Source organism: Capra hircus, chromosome 4 (genome assembly GCF_001704415.2).
Source record: "Capra hircus breed San Clemente chromosome 4, ASM170441v1, whole genome shotgun sequence".
NCBI classification, from domain to species: Eukaryota; Metazoa; Chordata; class Mammalia; order Artiodactyla; family Bovidae; genus Capra; species Capra hircus.
The window spans coordinates 15,186,858-15,214,750 of NC_030811.1; the positions used below are offsets into that span (position 1 = coordinate 15,186,858).

At 43.8% G+C, this 27,893-nt stretch overlaps 1 protein-coding gene across 1 annotated transcript in view; it reads right to left on the minus strand.

The window, feature by feature from the left end:
- Positions 1 to 15,299, minus strand: part of MGAM (maltase-glucoamylase) — an 87,525-nt gene extending 72,226 nt beyond the window's left edge. The window contains exons 1-3 of the mRNA XM_018046851.1: positions 15,219 to 15,299; positions 10,827 to 10,953; positions 8,491 to 8,609 (exon numbers count right to left, since the gene is read on the minus strand). Coding sequence (XP_017902340.1) covers positions 8,491 to 8,609; positions 10,827 to 10,953 — 246 coding nt within the window. The 5' untranslated portion in view covers positions 15,219 to 15,299. The remainder of the gene's footprint in view (positions 1 to 8,490; positions 8,610 to 10,826; positions 10,954 to 15,218) is intronic.

Genomic DNA, 27,893 nt, shown 5'->3' on the forward strand with positions numbered 1-27,893 from the left:
AGTCGAGCTCTGCTCCACATGAGCCTTTCTCCTCTACCCCTCAATCCTTCTTAGCATTTAGAGAGAGGAAAAGAAACAAAAAAGCAAGTATTTTGCATCATAGTCAAACCTGAAAGAAAAAGGAAACCTAGCATCCAGTCTTATCCATGAATGTAAAAACCTAAACGAGCACACAGCTTTAACAATAGAAATCAGCCACATATTAAATAAAGAGCGGGTGGTGCTTCTCCCAGAAACACAAGAATCGTTCAACACTAGGAAACCCACTGTATAATTTGTCATAACTTATTAAAGGAAGTACACAATACAACCCTTTAAATTGATCAGCTATTCAAGATAAAATTCTTGGCAAACTGAGAATAAAAGTAAGTTTCTTAGTTGGATAATGGGTATCTACCTAAAACCTATAATAAGCATCTCACTAAATGTGAAATGTTAGAAACATTCCCTTTTTCCTTTAAAATCAGAAAAAAAGTGTAGATGACCCATATCTATGACTTATTATAATTAAATATGTATAGGAGGTCCTAACACTACAAGACTAATAAGACAAGAAAATAAAATTTGCTGTATAACTCAGGGAACTCAGACTGGGGCTTTGTGACAACAGAGAAGGGTGGGAAGTGGGATGGAGGTCAAAAGGTAGAGGATATGTCTATATCTATGGTTGATTCATGTTGATATATGGCAGAAACCAATACAATATTGTAAAGCAATTATCCTTCAATTAAAAATAAATGTTTTAAAAAATATATAAATTAATTTTCTAAAAATTGTAAAACAAAAAGGATGAAGCTAAGACATCATTATTTTCTGACATAATATTGTGTAATTAAAATCTAAGAAAATTTATAGAAATAAATTTATACAAAATAAGTTAATTATTATATTAGATCTGCTTTCTTTTAAAGTTACAATTTTTTTTTTCTTTTTTGCTTTTAGTGTTCCTGGAACTGTTCCTCAAGATTGAGCTTGATTACACTAAAATATAAAACATCTGTTCATTAAGACAGCATAAAATAGGTTAACACCGCCTCATTACAGCAGAAGACATTTGCAACATGTATAATAAAAACAAGGAGGAGAATCTAGAATAAGGCGAGCAAGAAATGTGTACAAATCAGAAAGACTGAAAATAATTTACTGATAAAACTACATATGCCTGGGAATGTGTTGATCATTAGGTCATTAGGAAGCAGCAGATGTAAGATTAAATTGAAAAATCAGGACCTCAGCAACTGTAGCATTTATAAAAGATGGAAAGCAAGGTTGCAAAGACAAGTGCAAACAGGCGAGAAGGTGCAATGAGCATCCCTGGTGCAATGAGAGTCGGCCTGAGTGAGTCAGAATTAAGCCATCTCCTGCCACTGGAGGGGAAGGGTCCGCAGTGGACCTTGCTCATTCAGCCCTGCCAGCCATCCTGTATCAGGTACTGGTTCCTCCAGCCCTCCATCCCTCCTGTATCAGGTACTGGTTCCTCCAGCCCTCCATCCCTCCGTCCTGTTCTTCCTATACCGTCCAGTGGCTCTCCACATGCTTCATGTTTGCCAATACCTACTCTGATCAAAATCAGAATGTATGAAATGGCTGCACGTCCCTGACACAGCACCATCAGGAGAGGGGGGCTACCGCCTTTCGCACTGAATCGCACTGCACCTGGGATGCCTCCTTCTCTCCTGTTTGCGTTTGTCCTTGCAATCTTCAGAGAGAAAGACTCTAAGACCACATGGAAAGGGGGTGGGGCCCAGGTGAGGTGAACCTCAGAACCATCTTCACCAAGGTGCCAGACATGAGTGAAGCCATCTTGGACCCTCCAGAGCCCATCGGCCTGCAAGTGTGTAGCCATCCCAGTCCACACCACATAGAGCAGAAGAACCACCCAGCCAAACCCTTCCCAAATCTCTGACCCATGGAAACGGGAGATGTTACGAAATGATTGCTGCTATATGTTTGGAGTAGTTCATTTGGCAGCAGTGAATAAATACAGAGACCATGCTGTAAGAAAATAGGGGACCTAAACAATTTAGGCCTGGTTTTCTTGGTCCAACATGGAGGGAATGTGGAGCAGGTGAGAAGCAGCAGGGCTCATAGCTGCCTAGCTCTTCTCAGAACGGTTTTATCACTGACCTACAGGGAATCCAAAAACGTTGGATGCATTCATTCAAATGAACTAGATCCCAAACCCAAATATAAATACATTTTTAACTATCCAGTTTCTGTATCTCTTCTGCCCTCTGTTGTTATGGATAATAAAGACTTTTCTAAAATACCAGGAAAACTTGATGTTGCGAATAAATATAGAACCAGAAAGTTTTTATACAAAGGTAATAAGAGTGAGGAAAGGTATCCCATTCTCAAATACTGGCAGCAATTTTAGAAGTTGAAAAATACTTAAGAAGACACTTCCAAATCACCCTCTACTTAGTCAAACATTACCTGGACACTTTTATGTTCAGGAAGTTTGACAAGTGAGTGAAATTAATCTCAATTCATTAAAATGCCTTACTTATAATTTCATAATACACACTTTAAGTTTGGTTTAGAAAGTTAACCTGACCACTTCTTTCTATCCCATAGTGAAGTCTTACAGCAAAGAACATGCCATGTCTGCAATTCTTATGATCTAGAATCTCGAGTCCCCTAAATTACACTACAGTGAAGTTCACAGAACATCTGTCAGGGCCTCAGAGGCATTATTTTAAAATCTTGTTAACTATAGGATTTAGTAGCATTCCTGGCACTTGTTCAGTAGTCATTTGTTAGTGAATAAATTTCAGTGTCCACATTGTCTCATGTCACTGATAAGGTCTTGACTGTCTGCAAGGGACAGTCTGCAAGGGAAATGTGATTTAGTGACCAAGTGGCAGAGTTTTTCAGAAGTACAGCCAAGACCAGAAATTAATATCCTGGCTCCCCTAACATGCTGCTGCCCAATGGCTACACTATTGGTTCAAGACAACTTAAGTCTATATTCAGGCCTTTGCAGCTCACTGTCCTTCCCAGTACAGTACAATGGCTCTTAATTAATGTTGTGTGGACACAGAGTAATTCTGAGGTTGGAGACTAATAATGATCTGATATACACCTGCTGCTGCTGCTGCTGCTGCTAAGTCGCTTCAGTTGTGTCTGTGACTCTGTGCAACCCCATAGACGTCAGCCCACCAGGCTCCTCTGTCCCTGGGATTCTCCAGGCAAAAAGACTGGAGTGGGTTGCCATTTCCTTCTCCAATGCATGAAAGAGAAAAGTGAAAGTGAAGTTGCTCAGTCATGTCTGACTCTTCGCGACCCCATGGACTGCAGCCCACCAGGCTCCTCCATCCATGGGATTTTCCAAGCAAGAGTACTGGAGCTGGGTGCCATCACCTTCTCCAATATACTTGCTAATATACTGTAAAACTTGCTTCATTAAACACTTATTGATAAGAAACTGGAATTTGGAAAAAGACATAAGTAATAAGTAGATAATTACCAAGTATGTTTGTTATCAAATATGAGAAAGTTTCTGAATAAGAAATAGTGTGACCACTCAAATATCATCAAAAAGATTACCATTAGTATTATTATTAATCTTATCCACAGGAAACACATAATTGCAAATTGTTCTCAACTTAACTAAATGATTACTCAGCAGGTTTAGTTTAACCATGTAAATCTCTTTTTATACAATACATTCCAATCCTGAAAATCAAAGAGTTGAAAATCATTACCCACCATCTCTCTCCCAAGCTGGATATCTGGAATTTATGTTAAATATTTCTGCTGCATGCCATCAGTGGGATCGTTCAACTAAATTCTGGAATGGTGGATAAAAGGCTTGATCAGGGAAGTGGAAAGTGACACACTCTTTCAGAATGGAGAGGTTCAGGGTAAATATAGAGTGTGAGCTAAATTGCTTCAGTCATGTCCGACTCTTAGCTACCCTACGGACTGTAGCCTGCCTGGCTCCTCTGTCCATGGGCTTCTCCAGGCAAGAATACTGGAGGGGGTTGCCATGCCCTCCAGCTGTCGCTAAAATCTGCATGGGTGGGATGCTCTAAGTGACACTACAGAGGCACAGAAAAGGGTAATTAGGGTCTTAGGCAACAGAAGGAAGTGTTTGAATATTACCCAATGCATCGTAATGCATGCTGTAGGTACTCTAGTTAGGTAGAAACGGAATGGAAGTGGGATGTTCAGGAGAGCGCTTCAACCATGCATGCAATGAAACAGGCGGGAGGGGCAGAAATGGAATTCAGAAGCGACGCTCACAGCCTACTGAGTAGTCCAGGCATGAAGTAACATTTACTCAGTCTTACTCAGTGCTTGAGTATGACAGCGGTGAGAACAGAAATGATGCGCTTTTCCTAGAAAATATTGTTAAGAAAAATGTTTTAAAATACATGAAATATTGACCAAAAGCACCAAGGGGAAGAGTCAAGCAAAAGTTATGCTGTTCCAACCTCATAGACTAGAAGCAAAACAAAACTGCCCAGACAAATCTGCAGTTGAGACAGGAAAGCAGATTTGGTGAGAAGGCAGTGCATTCCAGAGCCATGATTGTGAGCCATCCAGGTGAAGATGCCCTGTAACCAGCTCCTAGTCCAGAACTAGAGATCAGGACTAGAGGTTTAGCTACTAATAACTGAGCCATCTTTCCTTCTGAGACCCATGAAAGGGGCCCTTTCAGCCCATTCTCTCTAAAAAGGCTCCCAAGAGCACTGGGGGGTGGTTGACAGATGACTTTATTCTGTCCTGGACACAGGATTCCCTCCCTTCACTGGGATAAGAAACAACGGGATTTACAACAGAGAATCATCTGAAGGGAGATTTATACTGTCAGTTCTTCAACCCCAGAGGAGAGAAGGTGAGCTGAATAAGAAAACATTACAGCAATGGCCTCAGCAGTAAGACATTGTGCCCAGCCCGGCGTCATATTCATAATTTCTTCCCACTTCCCTCCCCCATATAGCCTTAATACTTTCCTTCAACAAATACACTTATCTATATGTATATAGATACTTTAATATTAAGTATCTGTAAGATATTTATCTGTATCGATACACACACATACACATCATTACCCATAGAATCAGAGCCTCTCAACAACAGCCTGGATCAGCATACAGCATCCAGGATACTTAAAACACACAACAAAATACCTAAGAAATACCTTCTATGAAAAACCCAACCCCTGAAAGTGCTTTCTAGAGTCTTTCCCTCTGGCTGAGCTGAAGAGGAGCAGGCCAGCGACTGAATGCCAAGGTCATAGATTAATTCCCTTGGGTATAACACATAGAAGCAAGGCAAAGGTTGTTTACTGAACTACGATCTTGATACCACAGCATTTATTAAAAGGCCTTATAATAAAACTAAAGACCGAATCCTGAGGCAGCAGTGACATGTGACGTTCACGTGGCCAGCAACAAGATGGGGTGTTGCAGGAGGGTGAACCGGCTGAAGATGCATTAGTCTTCCAGGCGGGCTTCTGAGCAAGTAGTTTCCTAGCACGCTATCTCAGGGGCAGGTAAATGGGTGTGGATCAGCTTTCTGGAAACAACCTGCTTGGGTACAACCTGCCTAGACCACAACTTCCCATTCCTGCTGACAAAGCAGCGCGGCGATGGCCCTCTACAGCAAGCTCCAATCTGCCGTATAGTCCCGAACTCTGTGTGCTCTCTGGCACCCGTCCTATGACTTGGCCATTTAGGGCCGCTCAACACGTCCCACGTGCCCCGCATGTCCTCTCTGTCACTTCGTGTGCACTGTCTCCTCTTTTCTGAATTCACTTTCCATTTCTCTCATCTCTGTCAAAAATCCTTGCTTGCTTGCTTGCTAAGTCACTTCAGTCATGTCTGACTCCTAGCAACCCCATAGACAGCAACCCACCAGGCTCTGCCATCCCTGGGATTCTCCAGGCAAGAACACTGGAGTGGGTTGCCATTTCCTTCTCCAATGCATGAAAGTGAAAAGTGAAAGTGAAGTCACCCAGTCATGTCTGACTCTTAGCGACCCCATGGACTGCAGCCCATCAGGCTCCTCCGTCCATGGGATTTTCCAGGCAAGAATACTGGAGTGGGGTGCCATTGCCTTCTCTGGTCAAAAATCCTACTTACTACTAATTCCAGACCACCACCTTCTCCTTGGTAATAATCTCTTCTGTTTCGTGATCCACACTGTATTTTATTTACAACTCACAAATTTTTGTTTTATAGTCTTGTTATTTATTTACTTCGGTTATCTCCTCTACCTATTGACTCGATCATCTAAAACACTAAACTTTTTGACATTTGGCCCCAGACTGAAGTGCCTTTTTTTTTCTTTCTCTCTTCTATCTTCTTTTTCCTTTATTTCTACATCTTTTATTCTCTTTTCTTAGTTTCCGATTATATGATTTCGTTCAGCCCTCAGTGGCTTCTCCTAGATGCTATATGTCACATAAAAAACCAAACTACCCCAAATCCAAGGTCTTCCAAAATCTGAATCCCCCTTTTCCTGCTCAGATTCATTTCTTCCTACTCCAAGCAGGCATGTCTCTTCACTAATCTAAGACTGAGTTACATTAATTTTGCTCAGGATAAGATGACAGATGAAGGGTGCTAGAGTCTTGGTGAGATGAATCAGTCTAATTGGGATTCTTTCTGATTTTGGCAGGCAGGAGAAGAAGGGGGCAGCAGAGGACCACATGGCTGGATGGTATCACTGACTCAACAGACGTAAGTTTGAGCAAACTCCAGGAGATGGTGAAGGAGAGGGCAGGGGAGCCTGGTGTGTTGCACTCCATGGGACTGCAAAGAGCTGGACGTGACTTAGCGACTCAACAACAAAAACAACCATACTGGAGCTCTCTCTTGCCTTCAACATGGCCTCTGAGCTTCCTGACTAGCTCTGTCAAATCACTCTTCTCCTAACTACAATAATTTGAACAGAGGCACACGCACACACATGGAGAATGCCACGTGAAGGCAGAGGCAGAGAATGGAGCGATGTAGCTTCAAGCCAAGAGATACCGAGCATTGTGGCATCACCAGAAGCTGGGACAAATGCATGGAACAGATTCTTCCTCAGAGCTCTCCAAAGGAACCAACCCTAGACTGCCCTGGTGGCCCAGTAGTTAAGACTCTGCCTGCCAATGCAGGGGACACAGGTTCAATCCCAGGTCCAGGAAGATCCCACACGCCACAGGGCAACTAAGCCTGCGTGCCACAACTAGTGGAGCCCACGCCCTAGAGCTGATGCTCAGCAACAAGAGAAGCCGCCACAATGAGAAGCCCTCACCCCCCACCACAACTAGAGAAAGCCCGAGCATAGCCGCAAAGACCCAGAACAGCCAAAAATGAATAAATATAGTTATTCTTTAAAAAAAAAAAAAAGGAACCAACCCTAGCAACATCTTGGTTTTGGACTTCTAGCCTCCAGATGTATGAGAAAAAAACAGAAATACAATGCCTTTTGGTATTAGGACCTTTAGACAAGCTAAAATAGTATCTCTCAAGAACATCACAGATTTTTCCAGCCCACAAACAATAGGACAGCCCAGAGGTAAATGTGAGGGTGTCACATGCCCAAGACTCACAGGCAGCAAGCATCCTCTCCGTACCTGATACAAACCTGCCATTACACGTCAGTGGACTTCACTCAGAAGCCTGCATTTTGTGTTTATTCACTTCCAACATGAAATATGACTGATACGGTGTGTGCAATACACTTTATAATCCCAATATCCTGCTGGATTTCAGCTGATGATCAAGAAACATTGCCCTACAGTAAATGCCCAGATGTCTGTACTATCTTTAATCTGGTATTTATTACCTCTTCCTTCAACACACTTGGCTCTGGAAAGTGAAAGTTGCTCAGTCCTGTCCGACTCTTTGCAACTCCATGGATTATACAGACCTTGGAATTCTCCAGGCCAGGATACTGGAGTGGGTAGCCTTTCCCTTCTCCAGGGGATCTTCCCAACCCAGGGATCGAACCCAGGTGTCCCGCATTGCAGGCGGATTCTTTACCAGCTGAGACGCAAAGGAAGGCTCTGGAAACTTTGTCCTTATTTAAAATACTGTTTTGTGCCTGTGGTTGACTTTTTATTGTATCCTAGATAACCTATTGGAAATGTGTAAGGAAAAAAGAGAGACTGACAAAGGAGAGAAGAAAGAGTCAGAGAGAACTAGTAACCAAGCAGTGTTACCAGATAAAAGACAAATACATTTTTAGTATGAGTAAGCCCCAAGTCTTACTTGGAACATATACTAAAGCAAAATTCATTGTTTATCTGAAATTAAATTTAACTGGGCAGCCTATACTTTTATGTGCTGAATCCAGCAACCCAAGGTAATTTTCTAGTTCTCTTCCTAAAGCTGCACTGTCATTTAAGCATGAATACAGGATTACTTTTTCTGAATCAGCAATAACTGCAATGCAAACAACAATTCTACGGGCTACAAACAAACAAACAAAAAACACTTTATCCAATCGCATAAACTCTTAAATGAAAACCAGATTCATAACTCAAACCTTTGTTGGTGATTGGTCAGGGATGCAGTTTATCCGTTCCGAGTCATTTACCACTGGGCACTCGGCAGAACCAGGGGTGGTACTTGTCCCAGGATCTGGGCTAACTGTCGTCCCAGGATCTAGGATTATCCCAAAAACAAACATAAGATGAGACCATCAGACAGAATTAACATCACAGGCGTTTGATACCCCCATAGCTCTCAACACTTCCAATTATATGGATGTCACTATTGATTGGGCTTCACTGTGTGACTTTGAAGTGTACATATTCACTTTATAAAGCTTCATTCTGTTCTTGCTGACTGCATTTAACCCTATATATACCTGTACCTGGAGATGAGCATGACAACCCACTCCAGCATTCTTGGCTGGAAATCCTATGGACAGAGAAGCCTGGCCGGCTACAGTCCATAGGGTTGCAAAGAGTCGGACACAGGTGAAGCAACTTAGCACGTATGCACACCTGTACCATCTCCTTCTACCAGCAAGGCCTTCCCCGAGTGCATACAAGAGCAAGGAGCTGGATTCCACCATTAGTTTGGAAGCTCATCAAAGATTTCTTTAGGGCTCTCTACAATAAGCTCATAACAATATTAGGACAAAACAACGAGGCTTTTAATAAGCTTTCTTTTCACTAGGGTTTCCAATTCAAAGTGATGCATTGGGATTTCCCTGGTGGTCCAGTGGTTTAAAGACTTCATTTTCCAAGGCAGGGAGTACAGGTTTGATCCCTAATTGAGGAGCTAAGATAAGATCCCACCCACATGCCTCAAGGTCAAAAACCAAACATAAAACAGAAACAATATTGTAACAAATTCAATAAAGACTAAAAATGGCCCACATCAAAAGCAAACAAACAAACAAAAAACTGAAAAAAAAATCAAACAAAATACCCCAAAAGTGGTGGATTAAAAGAACTTCATATTTATGCCAGTTTCCGCATGCAGGCTTTATTTAGTTTCATCTTTAGGATCAGGGAATTTTAAGAATTTAACAACCTTTGAGATTATTTAATCTAGCTTCCCACAAAAGTAGAAATGGCATGGCTGAGAATTAGGGAAAGAGGGAATAGTTTTTCCTCTGGCTACATACTGGCCCTCGTTGCGTGCCCCGACTTGGAAGCTGCTCTTAGATGAAGCCCAGATACAAAATCATGGATAACTCAGCACAATCTAGCCCCACGTTGAAAATAATACAGCTCAATAAACTTTTAATAACTCCCTATTAGCTATTATTTTCTTAAAGAACAAACTTGGGCCTAATATACTTCACTTGATTATATACTTATTTGACTATGTTTCATATCAGTTCAGTCACTCAGTTGTGTCCAACTCTTTGCAACCCCATGGACTGCAGCACACCGAGCTTCCCTGTCCGTCACCAGCTCCTGGAGCTTGCTCAGACTCCATCGAGTCAGTGATACCATCCCACCATCTTATCCTCTGTTGTCCCCTTCTTCTCCTACCTTCAATCTTTTCCAGCATCAGGGTCTTTTCCAATGAGTCAGTTCTTTGCATCAGGTGGCCAAAGTATTAGAGTTTCATATAAGGGTATTATTAACTATTATTGGGGAAAAATACAAGTATTCAATGAAATTTGGCCAATATATTTCAAGCGCCAGTTGTGGAATCCTGTACTATGCTAAACTGGGGGATAAAAGTGTCAGAGTTAGGCCTACAATGTATACCTTTGTGCTGTCACATGATTTTACCAACAAAGGCCCATCTAGTCAAGGCTGTGGTTTTTCCAGTAGCTATGTATGGATGTGAGAGCTGGACCATAAAGAACGGTGAATGCTGAAGAATCAATGCTTTTGAACTGTGGTCTGGGAGAAGACTCTTGAGAGTCCCTTGGACTGCAAGGAGACCCAGCCAGTATATCCTATAGGAAATCAGTCCTGAATATTGATTGGAAGGACTGATGCTGAAGCTGAAGCTCCAATACTTTGGCCACCTGATGCGAAGAACTGACTCATTGGAAAAGACACTGTTGCTGGGAAAGATTGAAGGCAGGAGAAGGGGACAACAGAAGATGAGATGGTTGGATGGTATCACCAACTCGATGGACATGAGTTTGAGCAAGCTCTGGGAGCTGTGCTGGACAGGGAAGCCTGGTGTGCTGCAGTCCGTGGGGTCGCAGGGAGTCAGACACGACTGAGCGACTGAACTGAACTGAACTGAACTGTTCTGTCACAGTTTGAGTCAGACGGTCCCCAACACACATATACAGGCTCACACCAGTGAACATGAAACCATTACTTACTTCCCTGCCATTTATGAGGTTTCTGCTTTGAAAAGAGCAACATATGGAGGGATAACTCCAGACTTCCTTGTTACCTTGTGATTCCAGGGAATCTCTGGCTGAAAGCACGAAGATGGGAATAGTGATGATAAACACCACAAGCAGAAGAATACTGAGCATAAGCTCCAAAGTAGTGAACTTTTTCAGCTTCTTTCTTGCCATCTACAAAGAAAAAGAAGACAATTTTAGATTTCAGTTTTCTTTCACATATAGTCGGCGAAGTTTTTTTAATGAAAAAGCTCAAATGTATATACAAGAGGAATGAGTAAAATAACAAAGGCCTAGGTACCCATCAACTATTAATAGATTAAAAAAATTATCAATTGGCTAATCTCACTCTAAAGTAAGTGTTAGTCACTCAGTCATGTCTTACTCTTTGCGACCCCTTGGACTCTAGTCCGCCAGGCTCCTCTGTCCATGGGATTCTTCAGGCAAGAATACTGGAGTGGGTTGCCATTTCATTCTTCAGGGAAACCTTCCTGACCCAGCGATCAAACCTGAGTCTCTTGCATTGGCAGGCAGATTCTTTACCACTGAGCCACCGGGGAGGTCCAATACTATTCTAAATACCATTTCCCACGTAAAGGCAACATCTAAGGAGTCCTTAGAGACTGGGGCAGGAAATGTACAAAAGGAGCTTAGCTTATCATGTTAAACCAGCAGGTAGGGAGCTACCAAAGAGTACCAGGAACCAACTTGAAGAGACTCTCACTGGGTTAAGTGGGACAACATGAGCATTAATAATAATAGTGCCATCAGTGGACTAATATGGATGAAATGTATTTAAATCTACGAGTTCATAAAGATTTTGGGCCAGAAAACCTCATTGATTCCCTTTGGAGGATTCTAGGAGAAAAACTCCTTAGTTTGAAAACCAGTAAACAAAAAGTCAAATGTTTATCCTACCTTTCCTCTACAAACTGTTCCTGTATAAACCAAATGATGGATGAGGGGAAATTTCTTTCTATAGGAATATTTCATTTAATAAGTAAACAAAGAATGATAAAATTACAATGTCACTATATCACAATTTCTAATGAAATAGTGGAGTGAAGAAACGCTCCCCAATGGCTGTGAACAGTTAAAGCAAAAAAAGAATCTGCTAGATTTTATGCATGTCCTGCTGGAAGATGCTGTTCCCATCTATGCTCCATTCATGCTACAGAAAACAAATCTGTATCTGTCAAAACTCCAGGTCTAATAATTTACAGGAAATACAAGGATGGAGAGACATGTTGGGCTGCATGGAGAGGCAATCATCAAAGTTAAGTATTCCAAACCCACAGGAATTGTGAGATAATAAATGTTTATTGCTTTAAGTTGTTAAATTTGGGGCAATTTGTTATGCAACAATAGATAATTAACATACCTGAGTAAATATGACTTTTGAAAAAATATCATTTTTAAAATATACATTTTTAAAAAATCTGTTTGCTTCTCATCAGAATGTCCTTTTGCATTATATATTTAAATATGGTTACCTGCTCTATGGGACAAAGATAATAAATTTCCAACTATAGGAGAGACATATTTCCTTAAGCCTTAAAGGAAAACATCCCTCATCAGCATCATCTGGTTGACCTCACTTCCCAAATTATAAGGATCTCAGTGGTGAAACCTTACCATATTCTAAATTGGAAATACGATTCAGAAAAAATTAAAATCAAGAAAAATGACAAACACGTATACTTATGGCTGATCCATGTTGTGGTTCAGCAGAAACCAACTCAATTTTAAAGCAATTATCCTCCAACTAAAAATAAATTTTTTAAAAAATTAAAGAAAAGAAAAAATGACAGGAGGCAAATAGAATAAGGAAGCAATTTAAATAGATTTAACTGCTTTTAAGAGAAAAATTGTTAAAAAAAAAAAAAAAAGAAAGAAAGAAAGAAAACCTACTCAGCAGACTGTCGCCAGTCTTTGGATAGTCTATTTCATGTGACAAGCTTAAACTGTGCAATGATAACAATCACTACCAACAACTGAGTAACGTGCTAAGAAGATTACATAATTTGTTGCAGGCAATCTTCCTAGCAACCCTCAGTGAGTTATTGCTACCATCTTCACTTTCAGATGAGGAAATTGAGCTTCAGCATGGTCATATAACCTGCCTGATTTCACACAGATGATAAGGGGCAAAGTCACAGTTTGAATACCAGCCCTTTGGACCTCACAGCCAGAACTTGTAACCACTGCTCTGTTATTCCATGCCACGATGCCCATGGTGCACTCCAGAGAAGCTTTTGGCAAGACTGCGCTTTTATCAGATAGTGTCTGGGTCATTAACCAAGTGCTTAGAACGGGTGTGGCCCGGGGTGAGATGCATAACATGCATTATTTCATTTTGTCCTGACAACTATCCTCTCAGCTGAGACTGTACGACAGATAGGACTTTGATTAGTGCCCTGGAGAAAAAAAAAGCTTGGGTGGGGGGAGGATGAGGAATGGGGGAGAATGGGGGTGGCGGTTGCAATTTTAATTAGGAAAAGTCTCATGGAAAAGCTGAAATTTATTGCTGTACATAAATCATGTGGACTCTGTGGTCATTTTTTCCCTCTTGAGTTAAAACACTTATATGAATAATTGCCAAAGCTCATTCTCCTAGTACTGCTCTAATAATTTAAGCAAAGTAGATAGATAAGTCAGGTGGGGCCCAAACTTGAGATGGCTATCTGAATTCACTCAAAAAACTAGATAATCAATTTTCTTTTTTTTTATGTATAGCCAGTAGCTGATTGGCATATGGCAATTTAAGTCTTTTAAAAATTCTTTGATAACACAAGGCAAGAGCTCTTGTGGAAAAGAAAGGGTTCATTTTACAGAGACTGAGAATAACTTGCAAAGAGGACCCCAGCGAGTCATGGCTATTCCTCAAAACTCCTGGGTAAAATTTATTGGCTTGATACATTGTCATCTGGATATTTAGAGAATGGGAAGGAAAAAGGGAGCTAACGGTCTTTTTCTCCCAAGTCTTGTCACATCCAAAGTGCAAAGATCTAAAAGCTTGATCTAACTTAGCTGTGTGACCTTGGAAAAACTGCTGAACCCCTCTGGGTCTCATTTTCCTCATCCAAACCCCAAATCATCTTTGGATCATCTCTGGAAGACAGCTATGACCCAATTGTCACCCCAGCAGCAGGGTGTGCAAAGGCTTATTTTCTCCATCACATTTGGCAGTTTTGGAAATTTTCAGATGGAAAATCTCTTCTTCTAGGGCCATCTAGCCCTTAGTATTCCATGCTCAGGGAATAGTTTACATATAAAGTAATGGTATTAGCCCATCAAAATTCATTTGTAAGGGTTGCCTGATGCTAAAAATCATTGGCATCTGTGGAAGTGTGAGTGAAACAGTGACGTGCTAGGCTCAGTTGGGGGTACCGAGCAGAGGGCCCCCCATCATTTGGCCCTTCCCAGCACAGCAAAACAAAGACCCCTCTCTCTTCCTCCTGCCTGCCTACCATGCACACATGCTGCTCCACACCGTCACAAAGAGCAGTCGGCAGTTTAGAGGTTCGGAATACCCGCTCCGCGCAGGAAAGCCACCATTCAGACCTTCTATTGGAAACCCATGGAAGCCATTTCTAGTGAGACCCACAGGATTGATCGTTGTCTCCTTTCTGTTTCCCCAATTGCAACTCTTCCTTCTCACCTCCATGGCTCATCGGAAAAGCAATGCCCACTGTGTTCAGCTAGACTCTCAACAATCAGTGAAGACAGTACTCTCTCTTTCTTCACTTTGTCAGAGAGAGTCCAGCAGTGATCCATCACCTTTCCACTCCCCTAGGCATGCATTTCATTTTGACACACGACGGTCGGTCCAGACGTCCAGTCTTTCCCGTCATTTCCTTCTTCCAGACCCCACAGGAAATCTCTCACACTCCTGACATAACAAAGCAGGTACACACCCCAATACTTCACACACACACACACACACACACACACACACACACACACGCACACACCTTTAGACTCTTCCCCATAACAATTCTTTATCTGGTCAGCAAAGGCACCAAACTCACAGGGATAGAAACAGATTTCTCAAGTTGCTGCCTGTGATGGATTCTCGAAACACCAGCTCCACGTCCGTTTAGAAGGAACATCCCAAATTGCCCTCATCTAACTCCCAAATTCTAACTCCTTCCCCTCACCTCCCCCACCTCATCTCAAGAACCAGAATTCACCTCGAATATTAAGCAATCATCACCACGCGCGCGCACACACACACACACACACACAAGTCTCAAGGACAAAAAGAGTTGTATTTTGTTGAATATGTGTTTGTATAATTTTGTGGTTTGTTATCGATGCTTGTCTTTGCGTTTAACCAGTTCAGAAGGGCATCTGATTGAAGGAGATGAGCACAAGTCCACACACACTTGTACACGCACATCTGGAGCCATCAATGAGCACACGGTTTAGGAACATACCTCATCACTCCGAGGCTGTGTCCTCTCTCTGAAGGATGGGCTGGTAATCCGTGCAGAGCACAGTCCAGAGAAAGCAGCCACAGCCCTGGTAACCGGTTACTGTGCTGATGTTAATGGAGTTCAAATGCAAATCACCGCCCAGCTTTTTCTCAGGCTGATTTGCTGGTTAATTAGTAATCAAGGTCTTCCTCTGAGGCGAACATCCTTTCTGACCGTGGGGCAAGAAGCGACCACCCTGAACCCAGGAACACAGAATGTCTCTGCAGCAGTGACGCTCCATGAGCCTGGTACCAGAGCAAGACCGACTCAAAGTGTAGACGACAAAGAAGAACAACAACAAAATGAGCCGGTGGCCCAGAAGAGCTCCCTCTCTCCGCGACTCCAGCCTGGTTCGCTGATCAGTCTTTGAAGGAAATGGTTCTGAAAATGTTTACAAAATAGTTCTCTTCTTTTGCTGCCTCTTTTTAAAGCTGTATGTGTGCGCGTGTGTGCGTGTGCGCGTGTGTGCGTGTGTGCGTGTGCGTGGGCTAAAGAGGCCCTTTGGCCGTCTTATGCTTCCTCTGGACTTCTCTTAGGATTACATTGTTTTAATGCATGAGACAAAATACAGCGGCACAAAATAAGAATACAGAAGAAACCAATTTCATTGAGCTACAGTTACTAATAGATAAATAGAAGTCTTTCAGTCGTGCCCAACTCTGCGACCCCATGGACAGTAGCCAACCAGGCTCCTCTGTCCATGGGATTTTCCAGGCAAGAATATTGGAGTGGGTTGCCATTTCCTTCTCCAGTGGATCTTCCTGAGCCAGCAATCGAACCAGGTCTCCCGCATTGTAGGCAGACGCTTTACCTTCTGAGCCACTAGGGAAGTCACAGTTACTAAAATACTTCTTAAATTGCTTTATAATAATGTATGTTCTTTTTAGTTCAGTCACTCAGTCATGTCCGACTCTTTGCCACCCCAGGGACTGCAGCACACCAGGCCTCCCTGTCCATCACCAACTCCCGGAGCCTACTCAAATTCATGTCCATCAAATCAGTGATACCACCCAACCATCTCATCCTCTGTTGTCCCCTTCTTCTCCTGCCTGCAATCTTTCCCAGCTTCAGGGTCTTTTCCAATGAGTTGGTTCTTCCCATCAGGTGGCCAAAGTATTAGAGTTTCAGCTTCAGCATCAGTCCTTCCAATGAATATTCAGGACTGATTTCCTTTAGAATTGACTGGTTGGATCTCCTTGCAGTCCAAAGGACTCTCAAGAGTCTTCTCCAACACCACAGTTCAAGAGCATCAATTCTTCAATGCTCAGCTTTATTTATAGTCCAACTCTCACATCCATACATGACTACTGGAAAAACCATAGCTTTGACTAGACAGAACTTTGTTGGTAAAATAATGTCTCTGCTTTTTAATATGCTGTCTAGGTTGGTCATAGCTTTTCTTCCAAGAAGCAAGCATCTTTTCATTTCATGGCTGCAGTCACCATCTGCAGTGATTTTGGAGCCTAAAAAAATAAAGTCTCTCACTGTTTCCATTGTTTCCCCATCTATTTGCCATGAAGTGATGGGATCGGATGCCATGATCTTTGCTTTCTGAATGTTGAGTTTTAAGCCAACTTTTTCACTCTCCTCTTTCACTTTCATCAAGAGGCTCTTTAGTTCTTCTTTGCTTTCTGCCATAAGGGTGGTGTCATCTGCATATCTGAGGTTATTGATATTTCTCCCAGCAATCTTGATTCTAGCTTGTGCTTCCTCCAGCCCAGCATTTCACATGATGTACTCTGCATAGAAGTTAAATAAGCAGGGTGACAATATACAGCCTTGACGTACTCCTTCCCCACTTGGAACCAGTCTGTTGTTCCATGTCCAGTTCTAACTGTTGCTTCCTGACCTGCATACAGATTTATCAGGAGACAGGTCGGGTGGTCTGGTATTCCCATCTCTTTAAGAATTTTCCACAGTTTGTTGTGATCCACACAGTCAAAGTGCTTCTTTAAGGATATATTAACTAACAAACCTAGCAGTTACTGCAGTTTCAAAACAGTGTAGACAGTATTTTGAGATTATCTTCAATATATGATATAAAAGTAACCGTGACCTCTCTTGGAACCAAAGTCTTATATACTGCTCACACGACAGTGATTCGTGGCCTGACTTTACACTTTGACAGATTAAATGTCAGTATTTCAGCAAAGAAAAAAAGCATAAATATTTTCCCCTTCCAATTCACCTACTTTCTGAACTAAATGCATGAACCCCAGGTTAAGAACTCTATTGCTAGGCAGACCCTCCCTCAAAGTAGGACAGATAAGATACATTATTTTTTCTACATTTTGAGTCAGTCTTGCTCTGTTACCAGGCTCATAAAAAGGCAGACTGGGGTTGACATATACACACTACCATATGTGAAACTAGTAACTAATAAGGCCCTACTGTGTAGCAGAGGGAACTCTACTCAATAGTTTATAATGACTTATAGCTGATTCACTTTGCTGCACAGCAGAAACTCACACAACAGTGTAAATCAACTCTGCTCCAATAAAATGAAGTGAAAGTGTCAGTCACTCAGTCGTGTCCAACTCTTTGCGACCCCATGGACTGTACCCTGCCAGGCTCCTTTGTCCATATAACTTTCCAGGCAAGAATACTGGAGTGGGTAGCCAAAGGGGATCTTCTTGACCCAGGGATCAAACTCGGATCTCCTGGATTTCAGGTGGATTCTTTACCGTCTGAGCCACCAGGAAAGCCCCAGTGATGCCAGTGATCCATGAACCCGTTATTGCCAGTCCCAAGGAAATAAGTATTAAAACTGAGGATAGGTATTTACAAACATTTATTACCACCTGTCAGAGAAATTTCTGTTTCTATCGGAGAAGGCAATGGCACCCCACTCCAGTACTCTTGCCTGGAAAATCCCATGGACGGAGGAGCCTGGTAGGCTGCAGTCCATGGGGTCGCAAAGAGCTCGGACATGACTGAGCGACTTCACTTTCACTTTTCACTTTCATGCATTGGAGGAGGAAATGGCAACCCACTCCAGTGTTCTTGCCTGGAGAATCCCAGGGACGGGGGAGCCTGGTGGGCTGCCGTCTATGGGGTCTCACAGAGTCAGACACGACTGAAGCGACGCAGCAGCAAACCTAATAATAAAAAATGGAGCTTGTGTTTGTGTGTATATATATATATATATATATATATATGTATATATATATATGTGTGTGTGCTTTTTAATTTAATTCTCCTGGCCATTTATTTTTATTTCATATTTATGAAAGTCTCGATCTGTGACCTAATGGAAAAATTTTTTAACCTTTTCTTTTTTTAATGACAGAGCATTTTAAAAACTCAGCTCAACTATGGTTAATGCCTGGTCATTTGCTTTTCTGGATAAGAGAAAATTCAGGAAAAATTCAGGCTAAGGGACCTAAATTTATAAGCCGTATCACCTAGAAAAACTAGACAAAGTCAACATCTATTATTATTTCATTGTGGACACAGCCTATTAAAAATGGAATGAATTTATCATTTTGAAAAGTTTACTCTCTTGTCATTTTTCTCATTTCATCAACCAGTGGAAATGATGGGAACCAATAAAACCTGCAGACAGGTACTGGAAATCCCCCATCTACTGTGTTTGTTTGGTACCACAAAGAATTCAGAACTAGAAGAGGAAGGAAAGGAAAACTAAGGTGCGTGGAGGCCTGCTGGGTACTGCAGTCTTTCGTTGACATTATCTCATCAATATTCACAAGGGCCCAAGGGCAGCGAGGGTCTCAACTGCCAGATGGGTGCTCGTCAGCTCTGCATCAGAGCCCACGTCGTCTGTTTAGTATCAACCCTAAAGAACGTTAGAGATCATCACATCATTTTACAAGTGAGGAGACTGATCTGAGTTCAAAGCCCAGGTCTGTTTACTGGCTAGGGAAGTACAGCCAAGTAAATGTCAGTTTCCTTAACCTAAATGAAGATGAAAGTGGCACTAGAGGTAAAGAAGCCGCCTGCCAGTGAAGGAGATGTAAGAGACGAGGGTTCAACCCTGGAGTGGAGAAGATCCCCTGGAGGAGGAATGGCAACCCACTCCAGCATTCTTGCCTGGAAAATTCCATGGTCAGAGGAGCCTGGTGGGCTGCAGTCCATGGGGTCACAAAGAGTCAGACACACTGAACATGCACGCACCCACACCCCATCAAATTATAAAGATTAAACCCTATAGCACAAGTTAAAAATGTGGTGTTGCACAATAAATGGCGTCAAGTGCAATTATTATGATTACTATGCATCTGTCACAGCTGCGACCAGAGCCCAGACCCTGGACTCCCAACCGCATGTGACTTCAAATAGGCCAGTATCTCCTTCTCTCCTAAATCAGGACTTTGATTGAAGTTGTTGTTAAGTTGCTAAGTCGTGTCCAACTCTATGTGACCCCATGGACTGTAGCACACCAGGTTTCCCTGTCCTTCCCACAGTTTGTGCAAACTTATGTTCATTAAGTTGGTGATTCTATCCAACCATCTCATACTCTGTTGCCCCCTTCTCCTACCCTTCATCTTTCCCAGCATCGGGGTCTTTTTCCAATGAGTCGGCTTTAGGCATCAGGTGGCCAAAGTATTGGAGCTTCAGCTTCAGCATCCACCCTTCCAATGAATATTCAGTGTTGATTTCCTTTAGGATTGACTGGTTTGATCTCTTTGCAGTCCAAGGGACTCTCAAGAGTCTTCTCCAGCACCTCAATTCGAAAGCATCAGTTCTTCAGTGCTTAGCCTTCTCTATGGTCCAACTCTCACATCTGTACATGACTACTGGAAAAATTATGGTTTGACTGCATGGGCCTTTGTCCACAAAGTGATGTCTCTTCTTTTTAATACACTGTCTAGGTTTGTCATAGCTTTTCTTCCAAGGAGCAAGCATCTTTTAACTTCATGGCTGCAATCACATGTAGTTATTATATGTGTGTTATAACTGAGGGTCTATCAGAATAGCAATGACAGCAACATTTTTGGAACACTTATTAAGACCCATACATTACATTAAATGATTCACAGACAAGATTTCAATTTTTCCTCATAACTACACTATGAGGCAGTGACTGTTATCACCTCAGTTTTATTTTATCCTTTTTTTTTTTTTTTTGCCAAGTCACATGGTATATGGGATCTTAGTTTTCAAACCAGGAATCAAATCCACACCCCCTGCAGGGTGCAAACTCCTAACCACTGAACAACCTGGGAAGACCCTATTACCCCAGTTTTCAAGTGGAGAAACCTGAGGCAAAAAGAGCAACTGCCCACAGGTTGTGTAACAGAAAGTCAAACCAGCGTGCAGATGCAGGCAGTCTCATCAAGCCTGCACTGGAATACCAATGTGAATGGTGTCTCCATAACCTCACAGCCAGGAGCAGGTGAGAAGTTTAATGGCTCTGCTACAAAAGACAAGAGAGCACTGAAAAATGCCACTGGGAAAAGAACAACCCCAACCATGAGGGACAGGAAAGAAACCAAAGGCCAAGATAGATGGGAGTGGGAAGGGAAGGAGAGATTGAAGGAGACTGGGGGCTAAGGAATCAACAAGGCACAGAGGTTAGAAGAACGAGACCTGCTTCAGGAACTTTAGCAAAAAGGCAGAGGAAGACAGTTGTGACAAAGTCAGGGACAATATTGTAAAAGTACACTAGAGCCACCACATTACAGAGATTCTGTTGGCAAGAAGACTCCACCAGCAACAGGGACCCACCTCAGACAAGACACCGCCCAGGCTCTCATTAACATGAAATAGATTTCTGAGCCTAGGATCTCTGCCTAGGATTCAATGTGCAGGATTATCTGTCACTGTGAGTTTTTACTGAGAATATTGCTTCTTCCCACACCTCCAAACAGAACAAGTCATAGTCACAGGGAACGCTGGGACCTGTGTAAGCCGCATGTCCATTGGAGTGGCCCAAAAGCATGGAACTCTGCTACCATGAGATCCTCCAGGGGCATTCCCTGACGACCAAAGAGCTGGTGGGTCACAGTCGATCTTGAGCAAGAAGACCACGCAACCTTCTCCAAACTTCATAGTCCAAACAAAATAGGCATGGTCTGCTCTTCAGGATGAATTTCAAACTCTTCTTTCTCTCTTTAAGGCCCTCCTTGTCATTTTGACTCCACTAATGCAGTGTTTTTTCACTGCTGCTGCTGCTACGTTGCTTCAGTCGTGTCCGACTCTGTGCGACCCCATAGACAGCAGCCCACCAGGCTCCACTGCCCCTGGGATTCTCCAGGCAAGAACACTGGAGTGGGTTGCCATTTCCTTCTCCAATGCATGAAAGTGAAAAGTGAAAGTGAAGTCGCTCAGTCGTGTCCGACTCTTTGTGACCCCGTGAATGCAGCCTACCAGGCTCCTCCGTCCATGGGATTTTCCAGGCAAGAGTACTGGAGTGGGGTGCCATCGCCTTCTCTGATTTTTTTTTTCTAGGCACCATTAAACTTGGCTCATGGCTGCTTCTGCATCATTGCCTGAGGGCAGCCCTCCTCCAGCGCTGGATCTACACCCTCTTGGCCTCTGTCTTCTGCGAAAACCCCTCTCCTCTTGCAAAGCTAAGCTTAAAATCCACTTACTTGGTCTGATATTTTCTCTAAATGCTCAATTTAACATTGTTGGTTCCCCATTTCTGAACAGCTAAAGTCACAGTACATTCAACACAGGTGTTCTGTTTTATAGGTGAGCATACCCCAAAATGCTCAGAGAACAGCTAGCCTCCCATCAAGTCCCTGCTGGTTGAGGTCCCTCAGAGTTTCCATCAAAGCCCAACCCAAGCAAGGAGCCTGGACTGACCTCTGAGCAGAGAAGGGACAGATGACCACCCAGTGTGTGTTTTCCATTCTCCAAGCATTGAACATGACAATGGAGTCTCCCTTCTCAGAATAAAAGCCTGGTAAAAACTAAGATACTCATCTGTCTGGGTTTTACCTGCAGTGGACTGTGGGTGGGTTAGATGATCCTGAAAGTATCCATACATAAGCCAATTAACTGGAAATAGATGGACATAACATTGAAATCAAGTTAAACCATCTCTTGGACATTGTTTCCATGTTAAGTCTTCAGCTGGTGTCATAGAAAGAGCACGCAGTTTGGAATCAAACAAGCCACGGTTTGAATATTGGATTCTCTTTTATGTGCCACAGACCTCGGGCAATCATTCCAATGTTCTGAAGGTCAATTGCCCTCTCTGTGATTTGGAGGTAATAATAGGCTTGACATATATTACTTTGAGCCTAAGCTGAGATAGTAGTTAACCTGATATCCAGGGTCGCAGTTTCCCCAGTCCCTTTCCAACTGTCTTTTCTTAAAGTCAAAGAAAACCCAGCAAGTGGAACCATTAGCTTAAATTCTGTTAACAACTCTTCCTTCAGTTCATCCACCCCCAGAAACAGCCTCACTAGTGTGGGCTGGAGGAAGTGGTCTCTTCCCTCCATGGACCACCGACAGACAAGTGCAGAGCATCAGTGCCTCCCACCCTGAACCACAGGCTAAAGGAGAGACACCGGTTGAGCCCATGACTGTGTTCTCCATGGTTCCTTAACACTCCCTCTTCCCCCATCTCCCTCCTACCCCCTTACACAAGCACACGCCATCTCCACACCTTCATGCCACAAAGCATCTCTCACAGTCTCCATAGCCTACAAAACTGTATAAATCATACCTCTTTTTAGGGCTGCCCTGGTGGCTCAGATGGTAAAAAAAAAAAAAAAAAAAAAAAAAAATCCACCTGCAATGCAGGAGACGCGGGTTTGATCTCTCGATTGGGAAGATCCCCTGCAGAAAGGAAGGGCTACCCACTCCAGTATTCTTGCATGCTTCTTTTTATTGCAACCAAGTTGGTTATCTTTCTTTTGCTCCCAAAATATGCTCTTCGCATCAGCGGCTATTTGGCAATGAAGAAGTTGCTTAGAGTGAAAGTAATTTGCCCACCCAGAAATGTTCAAAGGAAGGTGAGAATAAAGCAAACTGGGGATTACAGCATTTCCTCCTCTTGTGAAATACCTATTATTCAGCAGTTTTACAAGGCCTTTCATCCTTTTCTACCTTTCACCCCCATGGACAGGAGCATGTGCAAATACCAGCATGAGTCCAAGGAGAGAGTTATTAGGGATATTACTTAGTATTCACATGTTCATAATAAAACTTTATATTTGTATTACATCTTGCAGTTTTCAGAGCACTTTAATCTGTACTATCTCTCTGATCACCACAAACAGATAAGGTAGGATTATTTTTAAACCCCATGTATAATGAGGAAACAAATTAAGGAAAATGACTTGCTAAAGGTCATTCAAAGAGTGGCCCAAGATGAACCTGTGCTAACTTACTTTTAATCTAGCAATCCAATGTTCACAGAGTCTGAAGGTAGTAAATCCAGAAATTGCTTTTTCAGATTAAATATTTGTTCATTCACTCAACAAATTCAAAGTTCACTCACCACCACGTGTCCCAAAGAGGAAACTTCAGCTCCCTTCTGTTATCAAATTCTACCATCCTCCCCTCGTAAACAGCTACGTCTCTTCAGTTCAAATCTTGTCCTAGAAATTTCTACCATTTCTTCCACGTCCCTCCTCCCCAAAATGTAAGATACACCAACAAGCTCCTGTAAGGGACCCTTACCACAGCCCTTACTTACCGGTCCCAGCTGACTGGACCAGCACTAGACAGATGATCCAACTTGTTCCAATGGGGTGCTCTCTCCCAGAAACTAGGATTTGACACCTAGAGTCTGAATCATACTCACATGTTACTGAGAGGCAGAAATTAAAGTTTTATTGAAAATACCTCTTTTCCCAAAAGAGAATAGAATAGACACATAGAAAGTAGCAGAAGAGATTATTCAACCCCAAAGAAGAAAACGTAGAGACAAGCTGCCTGTATTTTCCCTATTCTGTGAAGAACAATGCACAACAGAATTTCATGTGATTCTCCTGCTTCTTCACCAAAATACTACTTCTATATTACTACCACTACTGCATCTACTACTAACCCATCACCTCCACCACCACCACCAACACCATCATCACCATCACCACCACCACCACCATCACCACCACCACCACCACCACCATCATCACCACCACCAACACCATCATCACCATCACCACCACCACCATCATCACCACCATCACCACCACCAACACCATCATCACCATCACCACCACCACCATCATCACCACCATCACCACCACCAACACCATCATCACCACCACCACTACCACCATCATCACCACCATCACCACCAACACCATCATCACCACCACCACCACCATCATCACCACCATCACCACCACCAACACCATCATCACCATCACCACCACCACCATCATCACCACCAGCACCACCAGCACCACCACCATTGTCATCATCCTACCCCCACCATCACCACCATCATCATAACCATCGCCATCACCACCAGCACCATCATCACACTCCCACCATCAACACCATCGCCACCATCATCACCATCACCACCACCACCATCATCACCAGCAGCACCACTAGTACCACCACCATTGCCATCATCCTACCCCCACCATCACCACCATCATCATAACCATCGCCATCACCACCAGCACCATCGTCACACCCCCACCATCACCACCATCACCACCGTCATCACTACCAGCACCACCAGCACCACCACCATTGCCATCATCACCATCACCATCACCATCACCACTACCGCCATCACCGTACCCCCACCATCACCACCATCACCACCACCACCATCATCATAACCATTGCCATCACCACCAGCACCATCACCCTACCCCCACCATCACCACCACCACCACCACCACCACCATCACAACCATTGCCATCACCACCAGCACCATCATCACCACCACCATCACCATCATCATCCTTTCCTGAAGCCACACTCTATTTCTATGCCAAGCAATCCAACAGCTTCTGCTGGCCCTGCTCTTTACAGACTCGTCTCCCTTTGTCCAGTGTAAATACCTTCACCAAAAGCCTCTGACCACTCCAGTTCAATCTACCAGTAGAATATTGTCAGTACTTTGTTGGCTTCGACAACCACTTGCAATTGTGTGCCCTTCAAATCCTCACAAGATGCCTCTGGATTATTTGGCCTCCCCATAGAAGTGTCTTTTTTAGTTCAAGATACATGTAACCTGGGGTTATATGGTGACGCATGGAGAGGCACACACCTTGGAAAACTGACTTTAGTCAAAAGTCCTTGGAGAATCTCCCTGCTGGTCCAGTGGCTAAGAATCCACCTGCCAATGCAGGGGACACGGGCTTAATTCCTGGCTGGGGAAGAGTCCACGTGCCTCAGGGCAACAAAGCCCATGAGCCCAACTACTGAGCCCGCTCTCTAGAGCCCCCAAGCTGCAGCTCCGAGCCCACGTGTGCCCATGCACCCAACTACTGAGCCCACTCTCTAGAGCCCCCAAGCTGCAACTCCGAGCCCACGTGTGCCCATGCACCCAACTACTGAGCCCGCTCTCTAGAGCCCCCAAGCTGCAGCTCCGAACCCACGAGCTCCAACTACTGAAGCCTGTGAACTCTAGAATCTGTGCCCTGCAATAACAGAAGGCACCACAATGAGACGTCTACAGGCCACAACTCAGGAGTAGCCCCTGCTTGTTGCAACTAGACAAAGCCTGCACCCAGCAACGAAGACCCAGCACAGCCAAAAATAAAATAAATAAAATTTTTTTAAAAGGTCCTTGGAAAAGAATCAGTAATTTGTATCAATATTTGGGAATTATGAAAAATACGGCCGTATAAAGTAATAGCATGCATGAATGTTTTTCGATCCTGAACATTAAGCTTACAGAAATCTTCCTCTGTGATGAGCGCCTGGTAAATCTGCTTCCCCCAGGTCCCCACCCCAGGAGAAATCGTGAAAAGAATGGGGAGGGAATGTCTTCAAGGCATCGACAATGTCTCTCAGCCATGCTCAGGCTCTGGCTGTCCCTGGTACCCTCTTGCCCGGCTCCTCCTCTCTCCCACAAACTCCCTCTCTGTTCCCCTCTCTGGAAATCACCAGGTCACACCACCACCCCTGTCTCTGCTGGACAGTGAACCCTCACAGTGTCTGCCTGAGACCACACTGCCGCTCCGTGGTCTCTTCCTGTTTCCACTAGAGTGAAACAGAACAAGGACGGATGGTCAGCCAAGGTCTCACAGTTCTATCAGCGTTTACTCACAACCTCCTCTTGCATCATTCATATTAGTGGGCAAGACAAAGCTCAAGGAGGGGTCCGAGCACCTTCTAGAGGAGCCCTATCATGAGGTCCCTGCTGGGGAAAGTGACCTAAGTATGACCCAAATCACAAGGTTCCGTGCTGGCCCCTGAGCTGCTTGAACCTGGGCTGGGCAGAACCCAAGAGAGCCAGTCCTCCCACTGACTGGCATCTCCAGACTCCGCCTGCTGTGCGAGCACCGGACCACTCAGGTCCTCGTTCTGAATGGAACACACAGAGAATCGGTAGCAGGATCTGTCAGCAGCAGGAGCAAAGTGGAAAGATCGAGAAACAGAAATAAGAGCTGAGTGAGACCATCCTTAAATTCGTCTCCCCGGCTGCCTCTTTGCCCTCCTCCCTCTGTCAGTTCAAAGTGGACAGAACACGCTTTGAATCAGGGGTCCCTAACCCCCAGGCCATCGATCAGTGGCCCCCGCTAGGAACTGGGCTGCCTCGCAGGAGGTGAGCGGCAGGGGGACGGGCAAAGCTTCGTCTTTATTTACAGCTGCTCTGCATCCTCCTCATTACCGCCTGAGCTCTGCCTCACGTCAGATCAATGACAGCATTAGAGTCTCAAAGAAGCACCGTGAACGTAAGGCACTTGAATCATCCGGAAACCGTCCTCCCACTCCCCACCTCCATCCGCGAAAAAGCCGTCTTCCATGAAACCAGTCCCTGCTGCCAAAAATATTAGGAACCGCAGCTTTAAATGCAGGGAGCAGAGGCTCCGTTTCATTTCCTCTCTTGCTTCCTGTTTTCTGCCTCTTCGTAAGTGAACCTAAACACGGAGCTAGCTGGACAAGCTGCCCTCCTCTCAGTCCGCTTCCTGGCTTCAAGTGCTCAGACAGGCAAACAGACTGAGCCCTTCTCACAGGCAAGTCATCGGTGAGTTGCTGCGTCCGGCTTCCAGTCACAGAAGCCCAAGCACCGTGACTTAAAGACAGAAAGCGATGACCTTGCTCACTTTCTCTGCTCCCTCTGGAGCAGAGAAGTCGCTGGTGGGTTTCAAGAACTTGTAAAACTGCGGGATTGAGATTCTCTTGGCTTTTCCCTCCTGACTGGCGCTCCAACCGTAACATCCAAGTTCAGGCCCAGACAGAAGAAAAGGAAACTAGGGCTTTCGAAGGGATTTTCCCACCCAATGTCTTCTTCCTGTGTTTCACTGGACACTCTAACCTGAAAGAAAGATGGCAAATGCAGTTTATATTTAGTTAATATTGACACACCTGATAATACGTTGACAATGAAAAGGAAAGAACTAATAGTGTGCAGGCAGTTAGCAGCAACCACCACTGTTGAGTCAACGGACATGAATTTGAGCAAACCCTGGGAGACAGTGAAGGACAGGGGAGCCCAGCGTGCTGCAGTCCATAGGGTCGCAAAGAGTCGGACAGGACTTAGCGACTGAACCATGACCGCTATTGAACAGAGTGGCAAGTTG